The sequence below is a fragment of the Pristis pectinata genome, chromosome 25, assembly GCF_009764475.1.
Source record: "Pristis pectinata isolate sPriPec2 chromosome 25, sPriPec2.1.pri, whole genome shotgun sequence".
Taxonomy (NCBI): Eukaryota; Metazoa; Chordata; class Chondrichthyes; order Rhinopristiformes; family Pristidae; genus Pristis; species Pristis pectinata.
In genome coordinates, this window is record NC_067429.1 from 10,591,682 (window position 1) to 10,617,669 (window position 25,988).

At 42.6% G+C, this 25,988-nt stretch overlaps 1 protein-coding gene across 1 annotated transcript in view; it reads left to right on the forward strand.

Moving 5' to 3' along the window:
- LOC127582816 (collagen alpha-1(XVIII) chain-like) overlaps positions 1-25,988 on the forward strand; it is a 90,249-nt gene that overhangs the window by 15,031 nt on the left and 49,230 nt on the right. The window contains exons 2-6 of the mRNA XM_052038382.1: positions 3,779-4,326; positions 9,353-9,466; positions 21,439-21,526; positions 23,397-23,464; positions 24,159-24,212. Coding sequence (XP_051894342.1) covers positions 3,779-4,326; positions 9,353-9,466; positions 21,439-21,526; positions 23,397-23,464; positions 24,159-24,212 — 872 coding nt within the window. The remainder of the gene's footprint in view (positions 1-3,778; positions 4,327-9,352; positions 9,467-21,438; positions 21,527-23,396; positions 23,465-24,158; positions 24,213-25,988) is intronic.

The window sequence follows — 25,988 nt, forward strand, 5'->3', positions numbered from 1 at the left end:
AAGATATAGATCAGATGGAAAATTGGACAGAGCATTGTCAGATAGATTTAATCCTTGATAGATGTGAGGTGATGAATTTTGAGAATTCAAGTAGTGATAGGACATAGACAGTGAAAGGAATGTTGATGAACAAAGGACCATAGGGATCAAGTATTGAAATTGCCAACACAGGTTGACATTGCAGTGAAGAAGGCATGTGACATTCTTGCCTTCAAAGATCGGGGCATAGAATATAAAATTGGGGCGTTTTGTTGCAACTTTACAAAACACTGATTAGACTGTATTTGGAGTATTGTGTACAGTTCTGGTTGCCAAGCTACAGAAAAGATGTGGTTTTACTGGAGACAGTGCAAAAGAGATTCATGGAATGTTGCCTGGATTGGAGAATTTAAGTTACGGGGAGAGATTGGATAGGCTGGGCTTGTTTTCCCTGGAGCATAGGAAGCTGAGGGGTGATCTGACAGAGATATATAAAATAATGAGGGCATGGATAGGGTAGATAGTCAAGATTTTTTTCTCACGGTAGAGGTGTCAAAAACAAGAGGGCACAGGTTTAAGGTGGGAGGAAGGAGTTTTAAAGGGGATTTGAGAGGAAAGTTTTTATACACAGTGAGTGTTTGAGATGTAGAACTTGCTGCCAGAGCAAATGGTGCAATCAGATACAGTCACTATATTTAAGAAACATTTAGACTGACACTTGAATAGGCAAGGCATAGAAGGATATGGACTTAATGCAGGCAACAGGATTGTATAGAGGGGCAAAAAAACGGCATGGATGTCATGGGCTGAAGTATGTGTTTCTGTGCTGCACAGTTCTGAATCTGCACTGTTGTTTACAGTCTGGTATCTTCCTTGTCCATAACCAAGGATATGTGCAAGTTTTATTAATTTTTCAATGTAGAGTCGCAGAAATAAACTTAAATGCAAGCACTAGATCACATTCACTGAAGTAACAACACATGCGGCTAAAAACAACCAATAAGTTCAATGCTCCTTTAACATCTTGAGTAGGATTTTTAAATTGGCAGCTAATGTAATTGGAGAGAGAGCACAGGGCAGTTCTTACAATATAACAATAAATGTCAAGGTCAAGTGATGCAGAAGCATATAAATTGATTACCTCTAAAACCTGCTGCACAGACAGAATTTGTTGAAACCGCTGGTTAATCCCACTCAAAGGAGGCAGAAGTCATTGGATCATTAAGCCTGGCCACATCAGAATTACATAAAAAGGGAACTTGCTTAGGGTGTAAAATATGCAATGAGAAATTTCACAGAATTGTACAAGTGTACAGCACAAAAATGGGCCCTTCGGCCCACCTCAATCTTCCTGACCTATCACCGCTAATCCCATTTGCCTGCATTAGGTTTGTATCCCTCTACATCTTTCCTATCCAAGTACCTGAGCAAATACCTTTTAAAAGAAAAGGGGTAAAGGGATAGAAAAATAGGGGGCTATGAGAGAGAAAAGGGTTAGATAGATCTTAGAGCAGGATAAAATGTCAGCACAACATTGTGGGCCAAAGGGCCCCTACTGTGCTGTAGTGTTCTATGTTCTAAAAGTTATCTGCCTTTGGTACCTCCTCTGGTACTTCGTTCCAGATATTTGCCATCTTCTGTGTGAAAAACGTACCCCTCAGATCTCCGTTAAATGCCTCCCCTCTCACTTTAAGCCTGTGCCCTCTAGTTCTAGATTCCCCTGTCCTGGGAAGAAGATTCTGACTCTTATCCTATCTATGCCCCTCATAATTTTATAAACCTTTATAAGTTCACCCCAGAGCCTCCTGTGTTCCAGTGAGAACAAACCCAGCCTATCCAACCTTTCCTCAGAACTACAGCCCTCCATTCCAGGCAATATCTTGGTGAATCTCTTCTGCACGCTCTCTATTGCTACCACATCCTTCCTATAGTGTGGTGACCAGAACTGTGCACAATACTCTAAGTGCAGTTTAACCAAAGTTCTGTACAATTGCAGCACAATGCCACAACCCTTATAATCAATACTTTGGCAAAATTTCACACTCTAGTTGTGACTCCATTATCTGTAGTCACTTTTTCTAGATGCATTTTCCAGGGAATGATTGTATCCATTTCAACATTCTATTGCTCTTCATTTGATTGCAATATCACAGCAGCATATACAGGACAGAACCGTATGTGCGTGGCTTGTCTTGCAGCAGATAGGGCTGCTGTCTCACGGCCCCAGTGACTCGGGTTCATTCCTGACCTCTGATGCTGTCTGTGTGGAGTTTGCACATTTTCCTTGTGACCACATGGGCTTCCCCTGAGCGCTCTGATTTTCTCTCACATCGCAAAGACTTGCTGTTTGGTGGGTTAATTGGTTACTGCAAATTACCTCCGGTGTAGGTGGGCAGTAGGAGGATCCATGTGGAGTTGATGGGCATGTGTGAGAAAAAAGATTGCAGGGAAATAAGGGGAGTGGGATTGATGGGATTGTTCTGAGAGCTGACATTGACCAATGGGTTAGATGTCTGAAGAAATACGAGGAGAAGAGTTACCTAATGATTACCCTGAAAGGTTAGTCAGACGTTTCTGGAATAAAAACTGCAAATACTGGAACACCCATCAGGTCAGGCTGAGAGAGACTCAAGTCAATAGAATTTATGGAATCTTTCCTGCATAGATTCTTGGTATGGAATCAGGTTAAATCTTGGATACAGGTTAATATCATAACTATAGTGTTGATACAATGTTAAACCATTCTGAACCTTGTTAGTTTTCCATCAGATACATAAATGAATGTCATTCATGCCATTAAGAACAGGCAAATGTTCTGCGAATGGATTAGCAATAAGCTTTCTGATCTCCCTCATCATTATTCCTCTTACTATAGCATCACTCGACCTTTCTAATGCAACTGTTTTCTTCTTATTACGAAAGACATTGCTATTGCTTTGTGTAAACAACAGAAAACCACATATCAAAGTCTATGTTTCTCTGTTTACACAACATTGTTGTTTAGGGTTAGTGACATTACCCCCAGTCCCGTCCACTTAATGGTTCTGTCTTCCAACTGAACACATTAAAGAGACCCAGCATTTAATGTCCACTTAACTCACATGGGCTTGGTAGGGTGATCTGTTTCCAGGGTAACCAGGAATGGTAATAAATTGAAAAGCAAAATACTGCAGACTGAATGGTTCCCTAGTACGATAAGATGGGCTCTTAACCTCACAATCTTCTTCGTTATGGACTTGCACCTTATTGTCTGCCTGCACTGCATTTTCTCTGTAACTGTAATACTTTATTCTGCATTCTGTTATTATTTTACTTTGTACTACCTCAGTGCACTGTTGTAATGAACTGATCTGTACGAATGGTATGCAAGACAAGTTTTTCACTGTACCTCAGTACATGTGACAATAATAAGCCAATTTAAATTTAAAGATACTAGCAGCTAGCAAGGTCAACACTAAAATGGGATTCTACTGCCGCAGGAATCTGACAGATCTGGCAGTTTATTTTTCCTGCTGCAGTCAATGATGAAAAACATGCATTTGCCACTCACTGAAGTTTCTATATCAGAAGGATGTATAAATATAGTAGCCACAGCAAAGGTGATGGCGGAATTTCTTTTAACAAATAACAAACAGGTGGTGTGTTCAGTCCACATTCACTAAATATCAGAACTAATTCACCTCTCTGCTTCATCTTGGTCTTTGCCTTTACTGAGCTGCATTACTAAAACAATAGGCACAAAATTGGCTTTATTCCCTAAGTCCATGAGCACTCACTAAATGGCATGTTTGTCTTCCAGATGGTGGAACACAGGAGGACATCAATCTGCTACAGCTGATCTCAGAAGAGTCTCCACATGCTTCCAAGGTTGAGGGATTGAACGGAGGAACTGGGATTGCTTTTGACTCTGCTTTCACCTCTACACCGGTCCCAGTCCAAACCTTCTTTCCAGAACAGTTCTACCAAGACTTTTCCATCCTGGCAACACTGAAACAAAATGATGAAAGAGGAGGGGTGATCTTTGCCGTCGTGGATCCAACTGAGAAAGTCATTTGCCTGGGGGTGAAGCTATCCCCGATGAAGGACGGCATCCAGATCATTGAGCTTTATTACACACCACCTCACTTCAAGGTTTCCAAACAAGCAGCTTTCTTCGTGGTGTCTGCCAGAATGAAACGATGGACACGTCTTGGGATCAGCGTTGAGGGGAATATGGTGACTCTCCACCAGAAGTGTCAAAGGCCCCAGAAGTTTAAATTCAAAAGGTCACCTGAGCCCCTGGAATTTGACCCAGATTCTAAAATATTCATCGCTAATGCTAAACCAGTGGACAGAGATAAGTACACTGTGAGTCCTCTTTATGCTTAGATACATCTGCTTTGGCTTCAAGGCCTTGATTAAAGGTTTCAAAATCTAGGATTAATCTGTGCAGTAATATAATTCTTCAAGGTAACTCAGCTGGGTTGAAAGTCTTAGTTTAGATTGAAGGGAACTGTAGCTTGAATGACTGCCGACGAAGCATCCGAGATTTAAATTAATTAGGCCATCATAATCTCTCTGTCCAGCTGTTAGTAAAACAATTCTAGTTTCCCCAAAGCCTGAAACTTCAGCTAAAACATTACATTCAGATAGTCTAAGACGCATTGATGGTATAGGTGCAAAATGATCATAGTTCTGGAAGGAGTGTTCAACAACAGGAATACCAACGATTTATATGTATTATTGTCTTCAGAATAATAATAATGTCCCAAGATTCTCACAGGGGCACTATCATGGCACAGGATCACATTGGGGGTATTAGGAAACATGACTAAAAGTTTGGTCGAAGAGATAAGTATGAAGAAGCATCTTTAAAAAGAATAGGGAGTGGGGCAGAGAGTTTGAGGATGCAAATTTCAGCCTTTAGAGCCTTGGTAACTAAAGGTATGGTGATTAAATCATGCAGTGGTTAAACTCAGGGGACTGGTATTGGTATTGGTTTATTATTGTCACTTGTACTGAGGTACAGTGAAAAACTTGTCCTGCATACAGATCGTACAGGTCAATTCATTACACAGTGCAGATACGTTGAGTTAGTACAGAGTGCATTGAGGTAGCACAGGGTAAAAACAATAACAGTACAGAGTAAAGTGTCACAGCTGCAGAGAAAGTGCAGTGCAATAAGGTGCGAGGTCACAACAAGGTAGATCGTGAGGTCAAGGGTCCATCACATCGTATAAGGGAACCGTTCAATAGTCTTATTACAGTGGGGTAGAAGCTGTCCTTAAGTCTGGTGGGTCGTGCCCTCAGGCTCCTGTATCTTCTACCTGATGCAAGAGGAAAGAAGAGAGAATGACCCGGGCGGGTGGGGTCTTTGATTAAGGGTCAGAATTAGAAGAGTGCAGATATCAGAGGATCATACAGCTGAAGAAGGTTACAGGAGAGGTGAGACCATGGAGGGATATGAAAACAAGGATGAGAAATTTAAATCAAGGCAATACTTAACTAGGAGCCAATGGACGACAGCAAGCAAAGGGATGCTGGCTAAGTGGGACAGTGTGTGAGTAGGGATGGGGCAGCAGAGTTTTGGATAAAAGTATTCGCAGGCCAGACCCTCAGCCCCTTGTGCCTGCTGTACCATTCAGTAACGTCATGGCTGAACTTTCACCTCAGCGCCACTTCCCTCAAGGTGACCTCGTTTTGTGAATTTGACCTTCATTACTCACACCAGTGATAATTGGGAGAGGAGTCCTCGCTGACAATATTAGCTGCAAATTTAAAAGTGCGTCTTTTGTGTTGATTAAGATGAAGGAAAACAACTGTGCAGAGAAAGTAATGGCAAAGAGGTGGTACAGCGGTGGAGTGCTACAGCCCCACAGCTTCCTGCAGGTTAACGCAGAGTCAAGATATCATTCTGGTAAATATACACTGTGCCCATCCAAAGCTGAGCTATCCTTCCTGAAGGGTGAGAGATCCAAAAGTGCTCACGGAATTCCAGATACAGTCTGAATGGAGCTTTGTATAACAGTATAATAACTGCCACTCCTTTGTTGTATAAATGTATCATGACAGCCACTCCTTCACAGACCAGTCCATTAGATTCAAGTGCTTGTCTAAAAGTTGTGAGAGTACTTGTGTCCTCCTTGGATACCCTTGTTTTACAAGGTGCCTCATAAATTGACTCAACTGACAAAACTTGAGACACTACAGTCTGATGGATTGGTTTATAAAATGGCTTACACCCAGATTCATGATAAATGACAATGTTTATTGAACCTTGACTGTCTTTTCCATATATCTAGATCTAACAATGCCAAAAGCGTGCAGGTTTGAGAACTAGTTGATGATATTGGATCTGTAAAATTGATTGCTTCAGTCCTTTTGTGAAGTTCTGTGCTGGAGTTTTCATTGAGGTTCATTGATCGCACCAATGAATGAATGAATGAAGGGGTTTGGATGTCACTGATGGTGGGATTTGGAATTATTGCATAAAGAGTTGGGAGGTTGGCTGAGTGTCAGGCTATACTGGAACCTTCTTCTGCTGGGGACTGAACTTTCAGATAAGAATAAGCTGTACTTAATGATTTTGATGGGGTAAAGTGCGACTGTTGCCAGTTACCCAGCTCAGTAAGCTGGATCTTCAAAGACAGAGAAAGTAACAACTCCAACCGCATCCATTATTGTGTTGCTCTTCTTTCTGAACTTTCTGTTCTATGTACAGCTTTGCAGACGACATGAAGGTTTGTCTTTTGGAATCTACAACATAGCCAGAGAGACAAAAACAAAACTTATATCTACATGTTTAGGCTTTGAGGAAATACTTAGGTCACCTTGTATCTTTGGTGATGTGGAGCAGTAGTGATTTACTGCTTCAAGGCTATTCAAAACCCACAATAAATTTTGCACATTTTAAAAAGACATTTCCTTAAAAATTGGCAGTGACCAATATGGTGTTCAAATCAATACAAATTTAGGAAATAAAACACCTTAATGATGTAATTTTGTGGTTTTACGGAACCTTTATCTTTCAAGTCTCCATGGCAGAGATCTGAAGCACAGAATATTTGGCAAACGTTGGAGGCATTAATATTTATTGTTGTTTTATTCGTTCATGGAATGTGGATGTTGTGGCAAGATTGGCAGTCACTGCCCATTCCTAGTTGTAAGACACTGAGCAGCTAGTAAAGCATTTTCATCATTGTATACCAACACATTATTCTATATTTATAATTCAAGGCATCAAAAAATGAAATAGCAAATTCTTCACAAAATAAAACATAAATATCATTATATTCTCCTAAAACCAGTTATTATGATTGAACAACAGAGTTCTAAACGTTAATTTTTCATTTTTTTTTCCTATTAGAACTCCTTCTTTTGATTAGAATGTACAGGACTTGCAAATGCCAATCTCTTCATGGCCCTTTGCACTTATTTGTCTACCTGCATTGCACTTTTCTCGTAACCTATAACACTATATTCTGTATTCTGTTTCTTTTTTCGTTTGTACTACCTTGATGTACTTACATATGGAGTGATCTGTCTGGATGGCACGCAGACAAAATCCTTTCACTCAGTACACATGACAAGGATAAACCAATTACCAATTACCATCCACTGGCGTGTCCCAGTGTCTAGCCAGTCATGACAATGGGTGTCCACTCGCAGATGTTTTCCAAGAGGGAGTAGCTAGCTTTCATTATTGGTTTGCAAAGGGTAAACGGAAAGAAGGTTAATAGAGAGAAATTGTTCCAATTAGCAATGAACAAGGGGCGGCAGGGACACATTTAAAGCAAAGAGCAAAAAAATATGGAGGGGGTGGATGTCATCAGGACAAATGTGTTAATGGGAATTCCCTGTGTGTAGGGCTGGGGGTGTTGCAGGGAAGGAGAGTCAATCAGGGTTCAAAAAGAAACACAAAAGACTGCAGATGCTGGAATCCGGCAGTTGGCCATGCCTCTCCCTCCACAGATGCTGCTTGATCCACTGAGATCCTGCAGCAGTTTGTTTTTTGCTCTAGGTTGTCATCTTAGGGATGGAACCAAATGGAGTATTCCACAGGGAGCTGGCTTCCACTTGATGGGCTGAATGGCCTGTGTATTGCAATGATTTAATGATATTACTTGCTAGCACACTTGATTCCCACTGCCTCCTTTGATCGTCCACTTCATGGATAAATTTCCCCCATTCTGGTTCCCTTTTCTCCAATGGAATGATAACATTTCTTCTCTGAGTTCACCTTGAAGGGTCCCAAACGCAACCTCCCTAAAGCCAAACTTAATGGTGGTGAAGAGCTGTTTTTCAGTCTGGTGGATGGTAGACATTGGTCTCCTACAGTCGTCAACAACTTGGTGCTTAATGGTCAGCATGGACTCAATGGGCCAAAGGACCTGTTTCTGTGCAGTATGACTCCATGACTTGAACATGGGTGGGGAAGGTAAAACTTCCAAATTAGTTGATGGCACAAAGCTTGTAAGTGTGGTGGACTGCAAAAGGACACAGATACGTTGGCTGAATGGGCAGACTATTGGCAGATGAAACTTAATACAAATTTAAATTCCGTGAAGTGTGGCAGAAAGAATAAAAGAGGACAGTATAAACTAAGTGGCAGAGCTAAAGGGTGTACAGGAACAGAGTTTACGTGTGTAAGTCCTAGAGAGTGGGAGGATATGTTGGGAGAGTTGTCCGTAAAGCATACGGAATCCTAGGATTCATAAACAGGGGAATAGAGGACAAAACCTCAGAAAATTTATTGAACCTGTTCAAAACTCTGACGAGACCACAACTAGGGTATTGCGTACGATTTTGAATGCCACACTCTGGAGACGATGTGAAGGTCCTTGGAGAAGTTACTTAAAAATCTTTGCTAGACTGGTTCTAGGGATGAGGGATTTCAGCTGCTGACTGGAGAAGCTGGGGTTGTTCTTGTGGCAAAGAAAACTAGGAGAAGGCAGAGGTGTACAAGGTCATAACTGGTTTAGGTAGAGTAAATAAAGGGAAGCTGTTCACATAACCAAGTGGTTCAAGGATCAGGGGACACAGATTTAAAATCTGGGACACAAGATACAAAGGGGAGGTGCCTAAAACATTTTTCTTAACTTAGAGAGTGGTTGGAATCTGGAATTTACTGCATGTTAGGGTGGTGGAAACAGAATCAGTCAGTGGCCTCAAAAACAATTGGACAGGTACTTGAGAGAGAATAGTTGGCAGAGCTGGGGGGAATGGGGCTGATGGGATCACTCTCTCAAAGACCTGGTGTAGGCTCGTTTGACCAGATGTCTTCCTTCTGTGTCATACAATTCTGTGACACCATGATCTAATGAAATATTCTCTGCATGCTTCATCTTTGCTCTTCCAACTGACCCCAAAGCCATGTTGCTGATTTTTCTTTCAGGGAGCTATTCAACATTTGTCCATCACACCAAACCCCGAGGACGCGGAGAAGTTGAAGGACATGCAGTGTGACGACAGGCTGGTTGATATAGATGATGACGAAGATGATCTCAAGGTACAAATTGGGAATGGGGTGATGCTAAGGGTTGAAACCAAACTCTCAGGTGTGCTCAGGTAGCAGGTCAGGACAGGACACTTTCACGGTTGTGAAGGGATAATTTTTAGAGTGACGTGATTAACAGCCAGGAAAGGTGGCCTAGTCCAGGTACAACACTGACTTAACAAATAGATGCTAAACTGGAATCGTGGCTCATTCATATTAACAAAAAGTGAAATAACATGAACGGGGGGATTTCTTTATCTGAACAGGTTGTTTTATTTGAATAGCATTTCTTGTTATTGAATGCAGTACTGTGGTGCAATTGTATAAAACAGATGAAAAACACTATGATGCTGGAGGAACTCAGCAGGCCAGGCAGCATCCGTGGAGAAAAGTAGGCGGTCAACGTTTCCGGTCAGGACCCATCTTCAGGACTGAAGATAGGGAAAGGGGAAGCCCAATATATAGGAGGGAAAAGCAGAGCAGTGATAGGTGGACAAAAGAGGGGAGGTGGGGTGGGCACAGGGTGGTGATAGGTAGATGCAGGTAAGAGATAGTGATAGGCAGGTGTGGGGGAGGAGGGGAGAGCAGATCCACCAGGGGATGGGTCAAAGGTGAGGAGAGCAAAAAAAGCATAGAGAAAAAGGCTAGGAAAGGGAAGAAGAGAAGAAGCATGGTGGGGGGGGGGGGTTGCTGTGGGGAAGGGGTGTGGGGATTACTTAAAGTGGGAGAATTCAATGTTCATGCCGTTAGGCTGCAAGGTTCCAAGATGGAAAATGAGGTGCTGTTCCTCCAGTTTGAGCTTGGAATTCTTCTGGCAGTGGAGGAGGCTGAGGACTGTCATATCGATGATAGTGTGGGAGGGGGAGTTGAAGTGACCGGCAACGGGAAGATGCAGATCAGTTACGGACAGAGCGCAGGTGTTCTGCGAAACGGTCACCTAGTCTGCGTTTGGTCTCACCAGTGCAGAGGAGGCCGCATTTGGAGCACCGAATGCAGTAGGTGATGTGGTCCCAGCCTGTATAAGACAGAAGCTGTTACTAGTCAATGTAAGTAAAGCTGCCCATTGCAAAAGCTACTTGGGCTGGAATTACCAGCAGGGATATTGTGGGAAGTGTAAAGCAAAAGCATTCCCTGCTAACCGTGATGTGAGTTCCCCTTTTCCAATGCTGGTTTCTGTCAGGCTTCAGTTCAAAGGGGCCTCTGGCGTCTGCAGTTGTCATGCCATCAAGATGGCTGAGCAGTAAGTCACATTAAAATTCTGACGACAAGAAACCAAGCAGCACATCGCACAATTTTTAAAAACAGTTTTACAAAGTACTAAATAAAAATTGGGACATGCCTAGGGTAGAAGCTAAAAAATTATTATTATTAAACTTAAAAAAAACTATTTATTATAAAATCTCTTATAGTTAAGTGAAGGAATTACAATACACATGCAAAAATGATTAGAATCAGATTGTTTTGCAAAGCAATAATCTAGACTCAGTATTTCATTAAAAGCTCCCAAACTTCATTCCACAAAAGGCAACATTTCAGGGTATTTTTCAGAGATTGTTTGTAAGGAGCTGAAATTCATGTCAGTTGTAGTGATTATCCTTGGTGAAAGGGGAAAGGCTACAATCAGCGGAGCATAAGGAGAAAGGCTGAACAACCAGGAGCAACCTTGGGTTCTCCATGTTAAACCACGTGTAGAAATCCAAAAGTGGTCAGTTTCACGCATGGCAAATGTCAATAGTTTTATTCCACTCCTACAGCAAATTCCAAGCAAATGCTGCATGATGATCAACATATGACCATATATATGAATTAGAAGCAAGAGTGGGCCACTTGGCCCCTTGAGCCTGCTCCATCACTTAATAAGATGGGACATGGTTCAGATGACCAGACTTAAGAACAGCTTCTTCCCCACTGCTATTGGACTTCTGAACCAGTCACTTCTTTCACATCCCCTTCCCAGTGGCGCTGCCACATTCTCTTAATTTGACCTCTCTCAGTTATTCTATTATTGTCAGTTTAGTATTTCTTTTTGCACTACTTCAGTTTGCACAACAGTCTTTGCACCATTCTGCAGTTTTGTACTCGTCGCTGTACTTATTGTTGCATTTTTTATTCTGTTACTGTTTACTCTGTGAGCTTCAAGAGATCAAGGAATTTCATTGCACCCTGGTGTATATGACAATAAACTCATCAGAACAACTAAGATAATGGATTATCTGATTGTAACCTCATCTCTCAATCCCACATACCCCAGTAAACTTTCAACTGCTTGCTTAACAAATACTTACCTCTGTCTCAAAAATATTCAGAGACTCCCTTTGAAGGAGAGAGTTCCAAAGACTCACAAACCTCTGAGAGAAATTATTCACCTCATCTCTGTCTCATTTGGTCCACCCTCAGTTTTAAACAGTGACTCCTAGTTCTAGATTCCCCCACAGGAGAAAACATCTTCTCTGGATGCACACTGTCAGGTCCTCTCAGGATCTTATGTGTTTCAATCAAGACCTCCCTCACTCTTCTAAACTCCAGTGGGTACAAGCCTAACCTGTCCAACTTTTCCTCTAAAGCCAACTTGCCCATTCCAAGTATTAGTCCAACCAACCTGAACTGTCGCCTCAAACTTCTAGAAAATAACTCCGTTATAAAATACTTTGTTTTGAAATTTTTACGCGAGGCAATTACAATACGCAGGGAAATGGGCTATCACTTTCTTTCTTGACTGATTGGAGCCTTTCTTGCCACAGAATTCTGGAGTAATGGAGATCACAGACCCAGACATGGAGTTCACTCCATCACAGTCGGTAAGCAGAGAATGGTTAAACTGTCAGATATCTTTTTAAAGTTTTTTTTTACATGGGTGGGCTTTTCAATTTTTTTGAGGGGTTGATTTTAATTTATTGATTATGATAAAATCTCTGTTAAGCTTCTTTTAACTTTGACATAAATAGAGCTTGAATATTATAACCTGGCCCTAAATTTAGCTGCTCGAGAGACTGGGGAACTTTCCGGTAAACAGCAGCAATGTGGCGGTGCTAGATGAGGAGAATGTTACTGTCCAGGGATTGGGAACATTGGCAAGGTCTCCCTGGGGCTTTCATCTTCACCAGTTCAATTATGGCTTAGTGTACAATGAGTTAAGTGGACCTCCACAGTGGTTGGGATCCCACCTGGGCAGGCAGGGCCCATGGGGGATGTGTGGAACAAGTCAGGACAGTCGAAACCTGGTGAAGATGAAGCAATTTAACTTTCTTTTTCTTAATTGGCTCCTCCTACAGGAGGAGGAGAGTGCGACTAAGATCTGTTGTGTGTTCCTAGGGACAGGCAGACTCCAGTTCCACTGCATGGGGCTGGCTGACACTTCTCTATGGGATTAGAGCCACGTGTGTACATTGATGTACATACGTTGATCGTGTGCTTTATAATACCATCCCCGTTCCAGTTTTGTTAATATGATCTTTATTGTTGTAAAATCGCCAATCAACTGCCTCATGATGAGCAGCACACAATGCTCATCTTCTCCCTAGTTTAACCCTACCCTCAGTTCCAGACAAACCCTCTTTCCAATAGGAACCACTGCATCACCTCCAATAGGGGGAAATGGTGACGAGCTTGACCTGGGGGACAGGAGTAAGGGAGCAGTTACAAAATGGCGAGGACCTATCATAGACAAACATGGCTGAAACCATGGAACAATGAGCACTGATTAATTTTCAGAATGATTGCTAGCTCCTTGTGTTCAGTGAAGACTTGAGCAACACATCCTCACGGTGGCAATAACCCAGACAGAGTTAACTTGCATGGGTTTAATTTTAGTGGAGGTCCTCGACAAACTAAAGGTGCTAAGGAGAAGTACAGCCAGAAGTACAGCATTTATCCTGGAGACAGAAGGAAAATAAAGATTTGTGAGGGATTTACTGGCATTATGTGAGGGAGATGCTGCACTCAGCACTTGGAATGAACGAATACACATGATGCTTGCTGTAGACCAACAGAAAAAGTTTTACATTCTTTCCAGGCCTCAGTTTATGTTCTCATCCAAAACAGAGTACTCTGACCATGTGGCATTTTATCAGCACTGCACTGAACTCTCAGCTGGGGTCTCATACTTGGCAAGTCTAATACACTCGAATGTGGCTAACATAAAGCCCAGTTTCAGAAAAGGTGACTTGTCAGAGGCAGGCAATGACAGTCTTCAAAACTGGGTGAAGTGATGGAACTGATTAACAGGTCGAAAATTCAGAGTTATTTGGTAAATTGTAAATTGTAAATAGCAACCAAGACATGGAATTAGAAAAGGAAAATTCCAATCTATCAATCTCAGTTTGGAGCTGATATCAGGCTAATAGGTGATTGATGTTTTTGAGGAACTGCATTGGAAGTGAGGTTTAGAAGCTTGATGTACCTTTATAGGGAGTTTGACAAAGGATTTTGATTTATTCAAAAGGATTTTGATTTACCAGTCAAGTGGTAAGAATTCAGATAACTCATAGAATGGTTACAGCATAGAAGGAGGACATTTGGCCCATTTTGTTTGGACTAGTTCTCTACCAGAGCAACTCATTAGTTCCAACAGTAAGTGAAAATAAAACAAAACTGCAGAATCAAGAAATCTGGAACCAAAACAAAATGCTAGAAAAACTCAGCAGGTCAGGCAGCATCTGTGGGAAGAGAAACAGTGAGTGTTTTGGGTCTGCAAAAGGTTTGGAGTGGAGTTTGGATTGTGTGTGGGGGGAGTTCAGTCTGAACCCTTTGGTCAGGAAGTACGAAGTAAAGAGGGTGGGTGGAAAATTGGCAGATGATAAGAAATAAAATATTACAGGTAGGAGGGAAACAAAACAAGCGTTTGAAGTGCAGGATGAATGGTATTGATACAGCTGAGATAGAAAGTTGGGTATTTTAGTTTACTCAGCATTGAACCTGTCCCCCACCACGAAACAACAATCAATAAAAGAAAAAGAATGTTAAATCATTTGATCATAACCAGTGGATCCAAGTCTGAAGCAACCACATTTGCACTGTGCAGCCCTCTGGATGGAACAGATCACTGGCCCCTGTTCTGTTCAAACACGAAACTGTCTAGCACTGAAGGCAATGTAGAGAAACATCTTGAGGTAGTGGAAAGATGGGGTGTCACAACAAATAATGAAGTGAAAAGAGAGAGGTGCGTCAGGTCATAAACGGTATCGAAAGATAAAATCAAGCAAGATCGAAATGGAACCTAGAGACAAAGGTTCAAAGTATTTAGGTCCCGTTAATGTCAGATTCTTCTCGGTGGATCTGTAGAAGCATAAAGGCTAAATCATTAATGAAACAATTGGACACCAGAGCTGGAAAATTGTACCATCTTCCAGAAGGGTGACCTGAGATGGATAAAAAATGTCCAGTGATTCCAGCAACCTGTAAACTTTATAATGTAGTGATGTCAAAGGACAACAGGAGAGTAAGAATTGTTAGCATGACTGCCCCCAGCACATTCTCAGTAATGCAAAAAGATGCATTTCACCGTGTGTTTCGATGTACATGTGACTAATAAATAAATCTTAAATACCTTTTATATATATAGATAATGTTTAAACAAAGGAGCCATGGCTAAATAAAAGAGAATTGAAAGTTGACTAAAAATGGTTTTATAAACCAGTATCTATGATCTTGGCTCAGCTTGATCCTTTTTGTTTTGGTCTGGGAGTGCCCAGACATGCCCAGCATAACCTGCTCTGTATTTTGCAACTCCTACATCATTTTATCTATGTTCTTTTATCTGTGTTTTCACTCTCTGACTGCTCCCATTCACTCATTGACTCGATAACTTCCTTATAGTTCATCCCTATGGTCACCCTGGTTATAGATAGATAGATAGATAGATATCTTTATTAGTCATGTGTACATCGAAACACACAGTGAAATACACCTTTTTGCATAGTGGGGGCAGCCTGCAAGTGTCACCATGCTCCTGGCACCAACATAGCAGTCCCACAACTTCCGTACATCTTCGAATGCGGGAGGAAACTGGAGCGCCCGGAGGAAACCCACGCAGACACAGGGAGAACGTACAAACTCCTTACAGACAGTGGCTGGATTTGAACCCGGGTCACTGGCGCTGTAAAGCATTACGCTAACCGCTACACTACCATGCCTGCCTTCAGAGACACCCCACTCCCCCATCCTCTTCTCTCCTTCCCAGTTCAGAGGAAGGGCCTTTGACCTAAAACGGTAACTCTGTTTCTCTTCCCACAAATGCCGCCTGACCTGCTGAGTATTTCCAGTATTTTCTGTTTTTATTTCAGATTTCCAGTATCTGCAGTTTTTTTTTCATTTTCATGGTTTTATGAACTGATTTTGTTGCTCATGGCTGTTAGGTTGATCAATTCAACTTCACACAAGCCATGAAATCCCACATAACTTTCTTTATAACCTGTCATAAAGCTGAGGACTGTTGCAAAAGCCAGATAAGCAGGGTAGATCTGCACATAGTTCCTTGGTGCTGGTCATGTTAGCTAACAGTTGCAATATATGCTGGGAGGAGTTTCTCTGGTCACTGTGAGTGTGTGCCACTGTTAATTTCCTTCCCACCATGACAAGCTGATTTACATTTCCAATCTGAAAATCAAAGAAAAATTGCAGATGCTGGAAATCTGTAACAAAAACAGAAAATGCTGGAGCAACTGTGGGAAATTTCTCTTTATATTGTTGGCAATGCACTAACACAGCAGGTGGGGGTATCTCTCTCCAAGTCAAGCTGAGCAGCTGGGCTCTGATGTGATGTTGCTAAGATGTCCACAGAGCCAGGTGTATGGCTTTATATTAATCTGCATAACATCTTTCAACCTCTAGTTGACTTATAGCATTAATGTTATCCAGGTAATTACAGACTTACTGATCTCATCCAGACAAATGTGAGGTGATGTGTTTGGGAGCACTAATGAGGCAAGAATGGTAGGGTTTTAGGGAGTACTGAGGAACAGAGGGATGTCGGAGTACAAGTCCACAGATCCTTGAAGGTGGCAACATGGTTCGGAAGTCATATAGGATACTGGCCTTCATTAGTCAAGGCATTGAATTCCAAAGTAAGGTGGTTATGCTCCGAATTTAAAAACCTTGGTCAAACCCCAGCTGGAGTGCTGCTCCCATTCACTCTTTGACCAGATAACCTCAGTTACAGCTGGTTCTGGCTGCAGTTCTAGTCACAAGGTATAGGAAGGATGTGCTAGCACTGGAGATGGTGCAAAGAAGATTCACCAGGATGTTGCCTCAGATGGAGCAGTTCCATTATGAGGAGAGATTGATGAAGCTAGGACTTTTCACTCTGGAGCAGAGGAGGTTCAGAGGGGACATAACTGAGGTATGTAATATATATCCTGCTCCTATTCTAAGATAGGATAAGATTTCTTTATTAGTCACATGTGCATCAAAACACACAGTCAAATGCATCTTTTGCGTAGAGTGTTCTGGGGGCATCCCGCAAGTGTCGCCACGCTTCTGGTGCCAACATAGCATTGCCACAACTTCCCAACCCATACGTCTTTGGAATGTGGGAGGAAACCAGAGCACTCAGAGGAAACCCATGCAGACACAGGGAGAACGTACAAACTCCTTACAGACAGCAGCCGGAATTGAACCCAGGTTGCTGGCACGGCAATAGCATTACGCTAACTGCTACACTATTCCATCCCTCCCGCAACCTCCTCTGCAACTTAAAATTATCTTTATTACCCCTCTTTCCCAGTTCTGTAGAAGGGTCCCTGACCTGAAGTGATAACTCTGTTTCTCTCCCCACAGATGCTGCCTGACCTGCTGAGTGTTTCCAGCATTTTCTGTTTTTATTACAGATTCTTTGAGTTGCCTTTAATGTCTTGACTTTTTTTCTTCTAAAGTTCCAAGCTCTTTCAACCTCTCCACTGCCATGGTGAAGATGGTTACTTGAGTCTAACTTTGGTGCTAAACTCTTCCAATATCATCCATGTGCTTTTCACCCACCAGGATATTTGATCTCAGATGAGTAGCATGAAAACTGTGATAGCCACACAATGTACTCCACTTCCCAGAGTTATCTTTGTTGATTCCATTGGAATCAAATTTTGCGAAGTGAACTAGAATGCACGTTTCTACAGCATGTTTACCAGTATTAATTTGCAAATAGATTTCTGGGCATTTTGTAAAAGCCAGTGCCCTATTTGATCAGCATGTGTGCAGAGTCACTGGCAAGAGCTGCAACCTTCTTTCTTTCACCTGATAGTGGGATATCACTGTAGAGCAATCAGGATCAAGGACAGCTGCCCAATTTTTACCTATATTTTTCACGGCTAATTATAGATCCCTACTGTTACCTGTGCCAAGGGTCAACATCGGTGAGCCTTTGAGCTCGAAATCTTATGTCTGTACAACTTAGTCGCGCAGACAGAATGCATTTATCCATTGAAATACTGAGTGCAGTAACTGAAAGTTTCTTCAGGAATTTAGGGTGTCTAATATTTTTGCTTTTTTTAACTTCCTTAGAGTATTTTGCTCTTTTGAGTCAAACATTGATAAAGTATCAGTTTTTGATTGCATTCCAACCTTTGAAATTGTACCTGTTTGCTCTGGGTTACTCATGTGGACAATAAAACTGATCATCAAAAGACTGTGGCAAAGGTTAACATGACCACCTGGCCCCCATCTGCAGCTACCTTTCTCCCTCATTTATTTCCAATTATGAGAGTTAGTAAATTAATTTTACGCTTCTAATGCTAAATTCCCCATCTGTAAATTCATTACAAGATCTATTTACAAAGTTTCCAATCAGAATTATTTGTTTTTAAAAGAAAAAGATTAGCAACACATTCAGACTCAGATATCATAAAAGAGTCCAGACAAAATTCAAGGATTATTCAATAAATGTACAGTTCACACCCTATCTCCAAAAGTTTTTCACTCAGTGGATTTCCTGACGCAGTTTACAGCTCTTCACTGGAAGAGCTTATTACTGGTTTACCAATACTTCATTTCAGAAAGGGAGCAAAGATAAACTAAATGTCTGTTGAATAATCAATTTAATATTCCCCAAGTAATCTTCCAGAAATATAATATGGTATAAAATCAACACTATTGATTTAATAAACGCCAAGGCTCAATTGGGCACTCGTCAGAGGTCATAGGTTCAAAACTCACTCCAAAGGCTTGAGTAAGATCTGCAGGCTGACAGCCAGGACGGCCCTGAATAGATGCTGTGTTGCTGAGCCATCTTTTGGCTGGGTCATTAACCCTGGGCCCTCTCTGTCCTCTAAGGTGGAGCGATCCCATAATACAGTTTTGAACAGGAACAATGGAATGTCTTCAATGTCTTGTTTAGTACTTATTGCATCACCAGTCTGACTTAGAAACAAGTTATCTGGTCATTATCACATCATTGCACATGGGAGCTTGATGTGTGTTCTGCCTCCTGCACTACAACAGTGTTCTGCAACGTCACACTGGATGGAAGGTCCTTTGGTACTTCCTTAGGTTGTGGAGGGTGTTATATGAATCCAAATCTTTCTTTCTATTTGTGAAACCTGGCATACAAGTGTTGGATTGCAGGACCTTCTAATACACAATGCGATACCACAAGGATGAAGTTTGCTTTCTATTGCATGTACTAGATATGTGCGTACAACTCTGCTTCTGAAATCTGGTTCCACTGTAGTCAATTCAAAGGATGATACGTAGCAAAATATATGTAGGCTCCATGGTAAGGTAGGAGACAAAAGAGACTGCAGGTGCTGGAATATGAAGCAAAAATTAAAGTGCTGGAGGAACTCAGCAGGTCAGACAGCATCTGTAGAGGGAAAAAAAGAGTCCAGATGAAGGATCTCAACCCAAAACATCGACTGTCTAATTCCCTCTACAGATGCTGCCTGACCTGCAGAGTTCCTCCAGCAGATTTGTGGGAGGAACCCAATTGATTTTTAAATGTTTATTTTAATAGCTACTCAATTACAACATGTACCCACAGACTGAGATTAGGGAGTCGTAGACAGTACCAGACAGACATGCATTCATGTAACTTACAACACCTCTCAGGAAGATCTTGCACCAAATCACATACAAAGAATGATTGATGTGTAATGAATACACTTATTTTGTGCACAGTTAGATCTCACTAAGAAGAAGTTGATGTGCTAATTAATCTACTTGACATAAAACCTTTGGAAAACAGATTAAAGAGAAACACAAAATTCTGCTGTTCTGGCTAAATGCCACTGATCTCAGACAATAAGTCTCATTGTTTTCCCACAGATGTCGAAGCCTTCCAGCATTCTTTATATTTAATATTGGTTGCATTAGTTGAGAGAAGTTTGATGTGGTCAAGAGGCTTTGTAATCAGTCTCAGGACATGGGCTAGGCACAGAATAATCCCCTTCTCTGAGGAGGATTTGTTGCATTGTTGTGTAAAATGACATTAGAAGCAAATGTGAACACTGAATGATTTTGCTACAAAGGGAGGCCTTGCGTTTGTTTATGAAGCCGTGACATGCAGCAACCAGAAGAATTATTTCTCACTGACTGTCAATCACGAGCACAATAGGAACAGAAGCAGGCCACTCGGTCCGTGTATCTGCCTCACCGTTCGTTACGGTCATGGCTGATCTGACCCAGGCCTCAACTCCTCTTCTGTGCCTGTTCTCCAGAGCCCTGAATTCCCTAATCTTTCAAAAACTTATCTCCTTCCTCTTTAAATACCTCCAATAATTTAGCCCCTGCAACTCTCCAGGGTAGAGAATTCCAAAGGTTCAGCATCCCAGTGGGCAGAGTCAGAGAGTATCTGTGCACGTAGTGACGGGAGTAGTTATGCTGTCCTCCTAAATCAAAATGCTCTTGGTGGTACTCAGTGTGTCAGCTCAAATACAATAAATGACCAGGCGCAGACTAAGCAACTGCTTCGCCAAGCACTTGTGCTCCGTCTGCCGTGGCCATCTGGAGCTCCCAGATGGAAGCCATTTTAATTCTGCTCCCCATTCCCACACGGACCGGTTCTGTCCTCGGCCTCCTCCACTGTCAGGGTGAGGCCAAGCGCAAACTAGAGGAACAGCACCTTGTGTTCCAGCCAAGTATGAACATCGAATTCTCCAATGTCAGGGAACCTGCTCCCCCTCTGTCCCTTTTCTCTCTCCTCCTGGGCAACCCAGTTCCTCCTACGTACATCCAACCACCATCAGCCCCCAGCCTTCTATCACCCCGTGCCTTTCCCCTCCTCCACCCACTCCATCTTCCCGTCACCCACACACTCCTCCCACTGCGCCCCCACCCCCACCGTTCCCATCTGACCATCCCACCTCCCTTACTTGATTCCGTGTTTCACCTTCTTTTCCGATCAGATTCCATCATCCGCAGCCTTTTGTTGCCTCCACCTATCACCTCCCAGCCTCTGTCACTATCTCCACTCTTCATCTTCCAGTCACCCCTCCTCACCTGGATCCACCTATCGCTTGCCAGATCTTGCTCCACCCCTTCCCCTCACCTCCTTATACCGGCTACCTCCCCTCTTTTACTTCAGTCCCGATAAAGGGTCTCGACGTGAAATGTCAGCTGTCCATTTCCCTCCACAGATGCTCTCTGACCCACTGAGTTCCTCCAGCAGTTTGTTTCTCTGCTCCAAATTCCAGCATCTGCAGTCTCTTGTGTCTCCATAACAAATGACCACATTGACCAGATACTGGCGATCCAGGTCTCTACAGCTGATGCCAATGGGGGAGAAGCTGTTTGGACATTGAACTCCCTTCTGAAATCCAGTTCCATTGAAGTCAATGAAACTGAACTTCAACAGCCAAATTCAACATGCAATTATAACTACATCATGTACTTAGTGCAAACTACAGAGGACAATCTACTATCCTAGAGCCTTGAGGATCAGTCAGATGAACTGGGAGTCAGGAGAAAGTCCTGCTGCAAGTGAAGCTACATTGCACGTATCAAATCCTCAGCTGATTGTTGAAGTCTCTGCTTGCTTCTTAAGTTTTTGCATATCTTCACAGACTACCTTCCGGTCATCAGAAGTGACATCTGATGAGAATTTCATAGTGGGTTCCGGGGACGATGCCATTACAAAGTTTCCCACAGAAGGTGAGCTCAGGATCTTCACGATATCCAAAACCACCAGGTGACATCCACAGAAAAGACCTCTGAAGCCACAAACAGCAATATTGTTAGCTGGAGAGAATTAATGTACTAACGCTGACAAGACTGTGGTGCCTTAACCCAGAGAAGCTTAGTGTCAAGGTGGTGGGGAGTTTAAAATCTATTAGTGACAGATAATAGGTATGGTCTATCAACATGACATTTCATTCTGGGTTTCACACAGTTTAACATTCTTCATAAAGTCCTAGAGTCATACAAGAGTCATAGAGTATGGAAATAGACCTTTCAGTCACCATTGATCATCAAGCCCATCTACATTAATCCCATTTTATTCTCCCCACGTTCCCATCAACTCCCCCCAGATTTTAGCACAACTATTACATTCACCTACACACCAGGAGCAATTTACAGTGGCTTATTAACCTACCAACTTGCACGTCTTTGGATGTGGGAGGAAACTGGAGTATTCGGAAGAAGCTCACGTGGTCACAGGGAGAATGTGCAAACTCCATACTGTCAACACTGGAGGTCAAGATTGAACCCAAGTCCCTGGTGCTCTGAGACACCAGATCTACCTGCGGTGCCAATGTGCTGCTCAGTCATGTGGGCATTTAATGTGTATCATACACAGGTCACCATCAATTGCTACCAACCTCAATCACTTCTATGGGGTTCACTGGGCCAACATATTTTCTTTGAGGTATGCTGCTTCGTTGAACCAACTGCAGCTTTGACTCATTGTAAAGATCTGTTTTAACAGAAAGCACCAGGCCTCATTTCATCACTAAGGATTTTATTACTAGTGGGTGTTTTGCAATTTTAAATATTCAGATAATTGGCTTGCATCAAACACTGGAAGATAAGTTGAGTGATGACTTCCAATTCATTTGTGCTGCTGATGGATGTCAGGGACAGACAAAAGTGAACCCCAGTTTAACCAGCCTAGTTCCACCTCCATAACATCATCCAACTCCATCCCAGTCTTGGCTCATCTGCTGTTCCAATCTCATCCATGCCTCAGGATCGGTCCTCCTTGTCCATGTATCTGAGGTCGACTACAACTGCACTACCTGTGTCCTGGACTTTCAGCAAATCACGTTCACCATTACCTGGTCTCAATTAGCTGCACTGGCTCCTGGTTAACTAGCATTTCAGTCTTAAAGTTACCTTGACCTCCTCACCCCTCCTTATCTCTGAAACATCCATCAGTCCAGCAACCCACCAAGGTCTCTGCACTCCTCTGATTCGGGCCTCTTGAGCATCTGCAATTTTGATTGTTTGGCTATTACCTTTGGCTCTCTACCAACTCTGGAATTTCCTCCCTAAACCTGTCAGCTCACAAGACTTGGGTATCTGCTTGGATTGAAAATTAAAAGTTGAACTGATCCTGATCACACAGTTGGGTTCTGTCAGGCCCTGGTCAGATCGGGCAGCCAGGCTCTGGTTGGATTGTCATAAATGCCCCAACTAATGTCCTTTAAGGAAACCTGCTATCCTTAGCTTGGCCTGATTGTGACTCCAGTCCCGTGCCAACAGGGTTGACTCTTAGCTGCTGTGTGAAATCGCCTAACAAGTTAGTCAGTTGAATCAAACAGCCATGGTCACATCAAACAGCCTTCACCGCATAGACTGTGGTGGTTGAAGAAGAAAACCCACCACCACTATCTCCGGACAGTGCAGGTCTTGCAATAAATACCAGCCTTGGCATTAACCCCACCTCCAGGCAAGAACAACTATAAAAAAATCTAAGATATATTCTAAAAAAGTCTAGAAAGAAATGAGAGCAAGATGAACAAGGAAAACATCCAGAGAAGGTATATGTGATATTATTGACTGAAAACATTTTTTTTCACAGATATAGAAGACATTATCGAACCTGAACTGGAGGAGGGAGAGATGCTGCCCGTGACAAAAGGAGACAAGGTGAATGGAGAATTGTTTAGAATGTCCAACAGTGGCAGAGCCCCCAAGAAACCATCAGCTTTGACGTGTCAGTTGAGGTCTGGATCAACCTCTTCCCTCCTCCGAGTTGACTCTTTCATCCTTGGGTCACTTTAGGCCATTCCTCCTGCTTTTGCAGTTGACTGCAGACATTGTTTCCCCCACGTCCAACTGGACGGATGAAAAACAATACATCTCCCCAGTGCAGAAAAGGGACTCAGACTCTGCATTTGGAGTTCCCAATTCACATTCAAATGCATGAAGGAGAGAGCCTGTATTCTAGCTCTTCCATAACAGCATTGCCTTGAAGGTAACACTGAACAGTCATCGGAAGTAAGTACCCAGGTTGATATTTCTCTCCCTTTCCCAAGCTGAGGACACCCAATCCTGCTCCAGCACCACAACCATTGCCTTGCTGAGACTGGTCTCCATAACACTTTCAGCCCAGCTTGGCCGAGGAGTATTGTGGCTGGTGTATTTGCATTGTTAAGGAAAGCTGCACTAAGTGTTGTTTCATGAAGATAATATCCTTCGCCATAATGGAAGTATCTACCTGTTGCAGGGAGCTGATAGATCAACTAGATTGATGTGCACTGCCGTTGAGTCCTGATGCTTTTATTTTTATGAAGTGCAAGTAAAAGGGCATAATACAATCCAATTCTAAATTGTCTTCCAGGGTGAAGTTGATCAGTGTATCTGTTCTGGGATGCCTGGACCCCCAGGGCCAAAGGTATGGAAAAGATTGCAGGATTTTGGTATTATGGCAGAACTTTGGAACGTTGGAACTGGGAATTCAGTCAGCAGAACCTGTACCTCACGGTCAGCAAAACATCTACAGAATGTTCCAAATTTTGGCCAAATTTTAACAAGAGACTCTGGTTTAGTTTTACTTCCTTCTGAGTTACATTAATATTGCCTTTTGAATGCTTCAAAACTCTATAATAAAAAGGTTCTGTAGATTTCTATGTAACCAGAGTGGTGAGGGTTTGACAAGCTCCTCAGATAGCTATAATCCCCAATCACTAATGGAAGATCCATTTGGTCAGATTGATTGATACAGGTTGGCTTGATCAGTCTTGGAAATCGTAGTGAGCTAAAGAAGTCTTTACAAAGCTAAGGAATTGGAAACAAAAACATACGGAGACCAGGGAACATAGAGCTCAACAGATCAGTGATAAGGAGAACCTGTTCACCATTGTCATCCGGCCTGTATGGAGGATCAGCAGGTAGACTCATAGAATTGTTGTGACAGGGACAGAGGCCGTTCAGCCCATTGATATTTTCCTGGCTCCTGGTAGCACAATCCTGTCAGTCCATTCCCCCATTCCTTCCCCATAGATTAACAAATTATTTTCCCTTAAGAGTTTTTCCAATTCACTCTTGAAAGCTCTGACAGATCCTGTTTTCATCACCATTATAAGCTGTGAATTCTAGAGCATTACTCTCCACATAAATTGGTGTTTCCTCACATGCCCTTTGTACCTTTGGCTCAAGATGGAATCTGTGCCCCCGGTCGTTGAACCATTTGCCACTAGGATCAGTTCCCCCCTACCCTGTCCAAACCAGTTATGACATTGTTGATGCTCTGTGACTCTGTGAGCTTCACACAAGCAAGGAATTTCATTGCACCCTGGTGTTTATGACAATAAACTAATCTGAACTAATCTGAATCTGAATCTAAAGCTATCAAATCTCCTCTCAGCCTTCTTTCCTCCAAGGTGAACAACTCTAACCTCTTCAGTCTCACTGGCAGGAGAGATCCCACATCCCTCAAACCTTCTACAAAATCTTTTCTGCACCCTCTCTGGGACCATTATGTTCTTCCTAAGATTAGGCAATCAGAGTTGGATGCCATTCTCCATTTGTCACCTAACCAGAGTTTTATACAGGTTCAATATAACTTCCCTGCTTTTGCACTTAATACCTCTATTTATGAAACCATTGAACACAAATATTATACTAATCATTCTCTCAATATACGCTGCCTCTTTTCAAGGATATATATACATATACACTCAGACCCCTCTGTTCCACACTCACTCTAGAGGAACAGTGCCTTGTATTCTACCCAAGTATGAACATCGAATTCTCCAATGTCAGGGAACCTGCTCCCCCTCTGTCCCTTTTCTCTCTCCTCCTGGGCAACCCAGTTCCTCCTACGTACATCCAACCACCATCAGCCCCCAGCCTTCTATCACCCCGTGCCTTTCCCCTCCTCCACCCACTCCATCTTCCCGTCACCCACACACTCCTCCCACTGCGCCCCCACCCCCACCGTTCCCATCTGACCATCCCACCTCCCTTACTTGATTCCGTGTTTCACCTTCTTTTCCGATCAGATTCCATCATCCGCAGCCTTTTGTTGCCTCCACCTATCACCTCCCAGCCTCTGTCACTATCTCCACTCTTCATCTTCCAGTCACCCCTCCTCACCTTTAGCCTGTAGTGACTCTTCTTACCTTTCTGGTTTCACACTTTAAATGGCTTCAGACTGTGACTCCTTGCT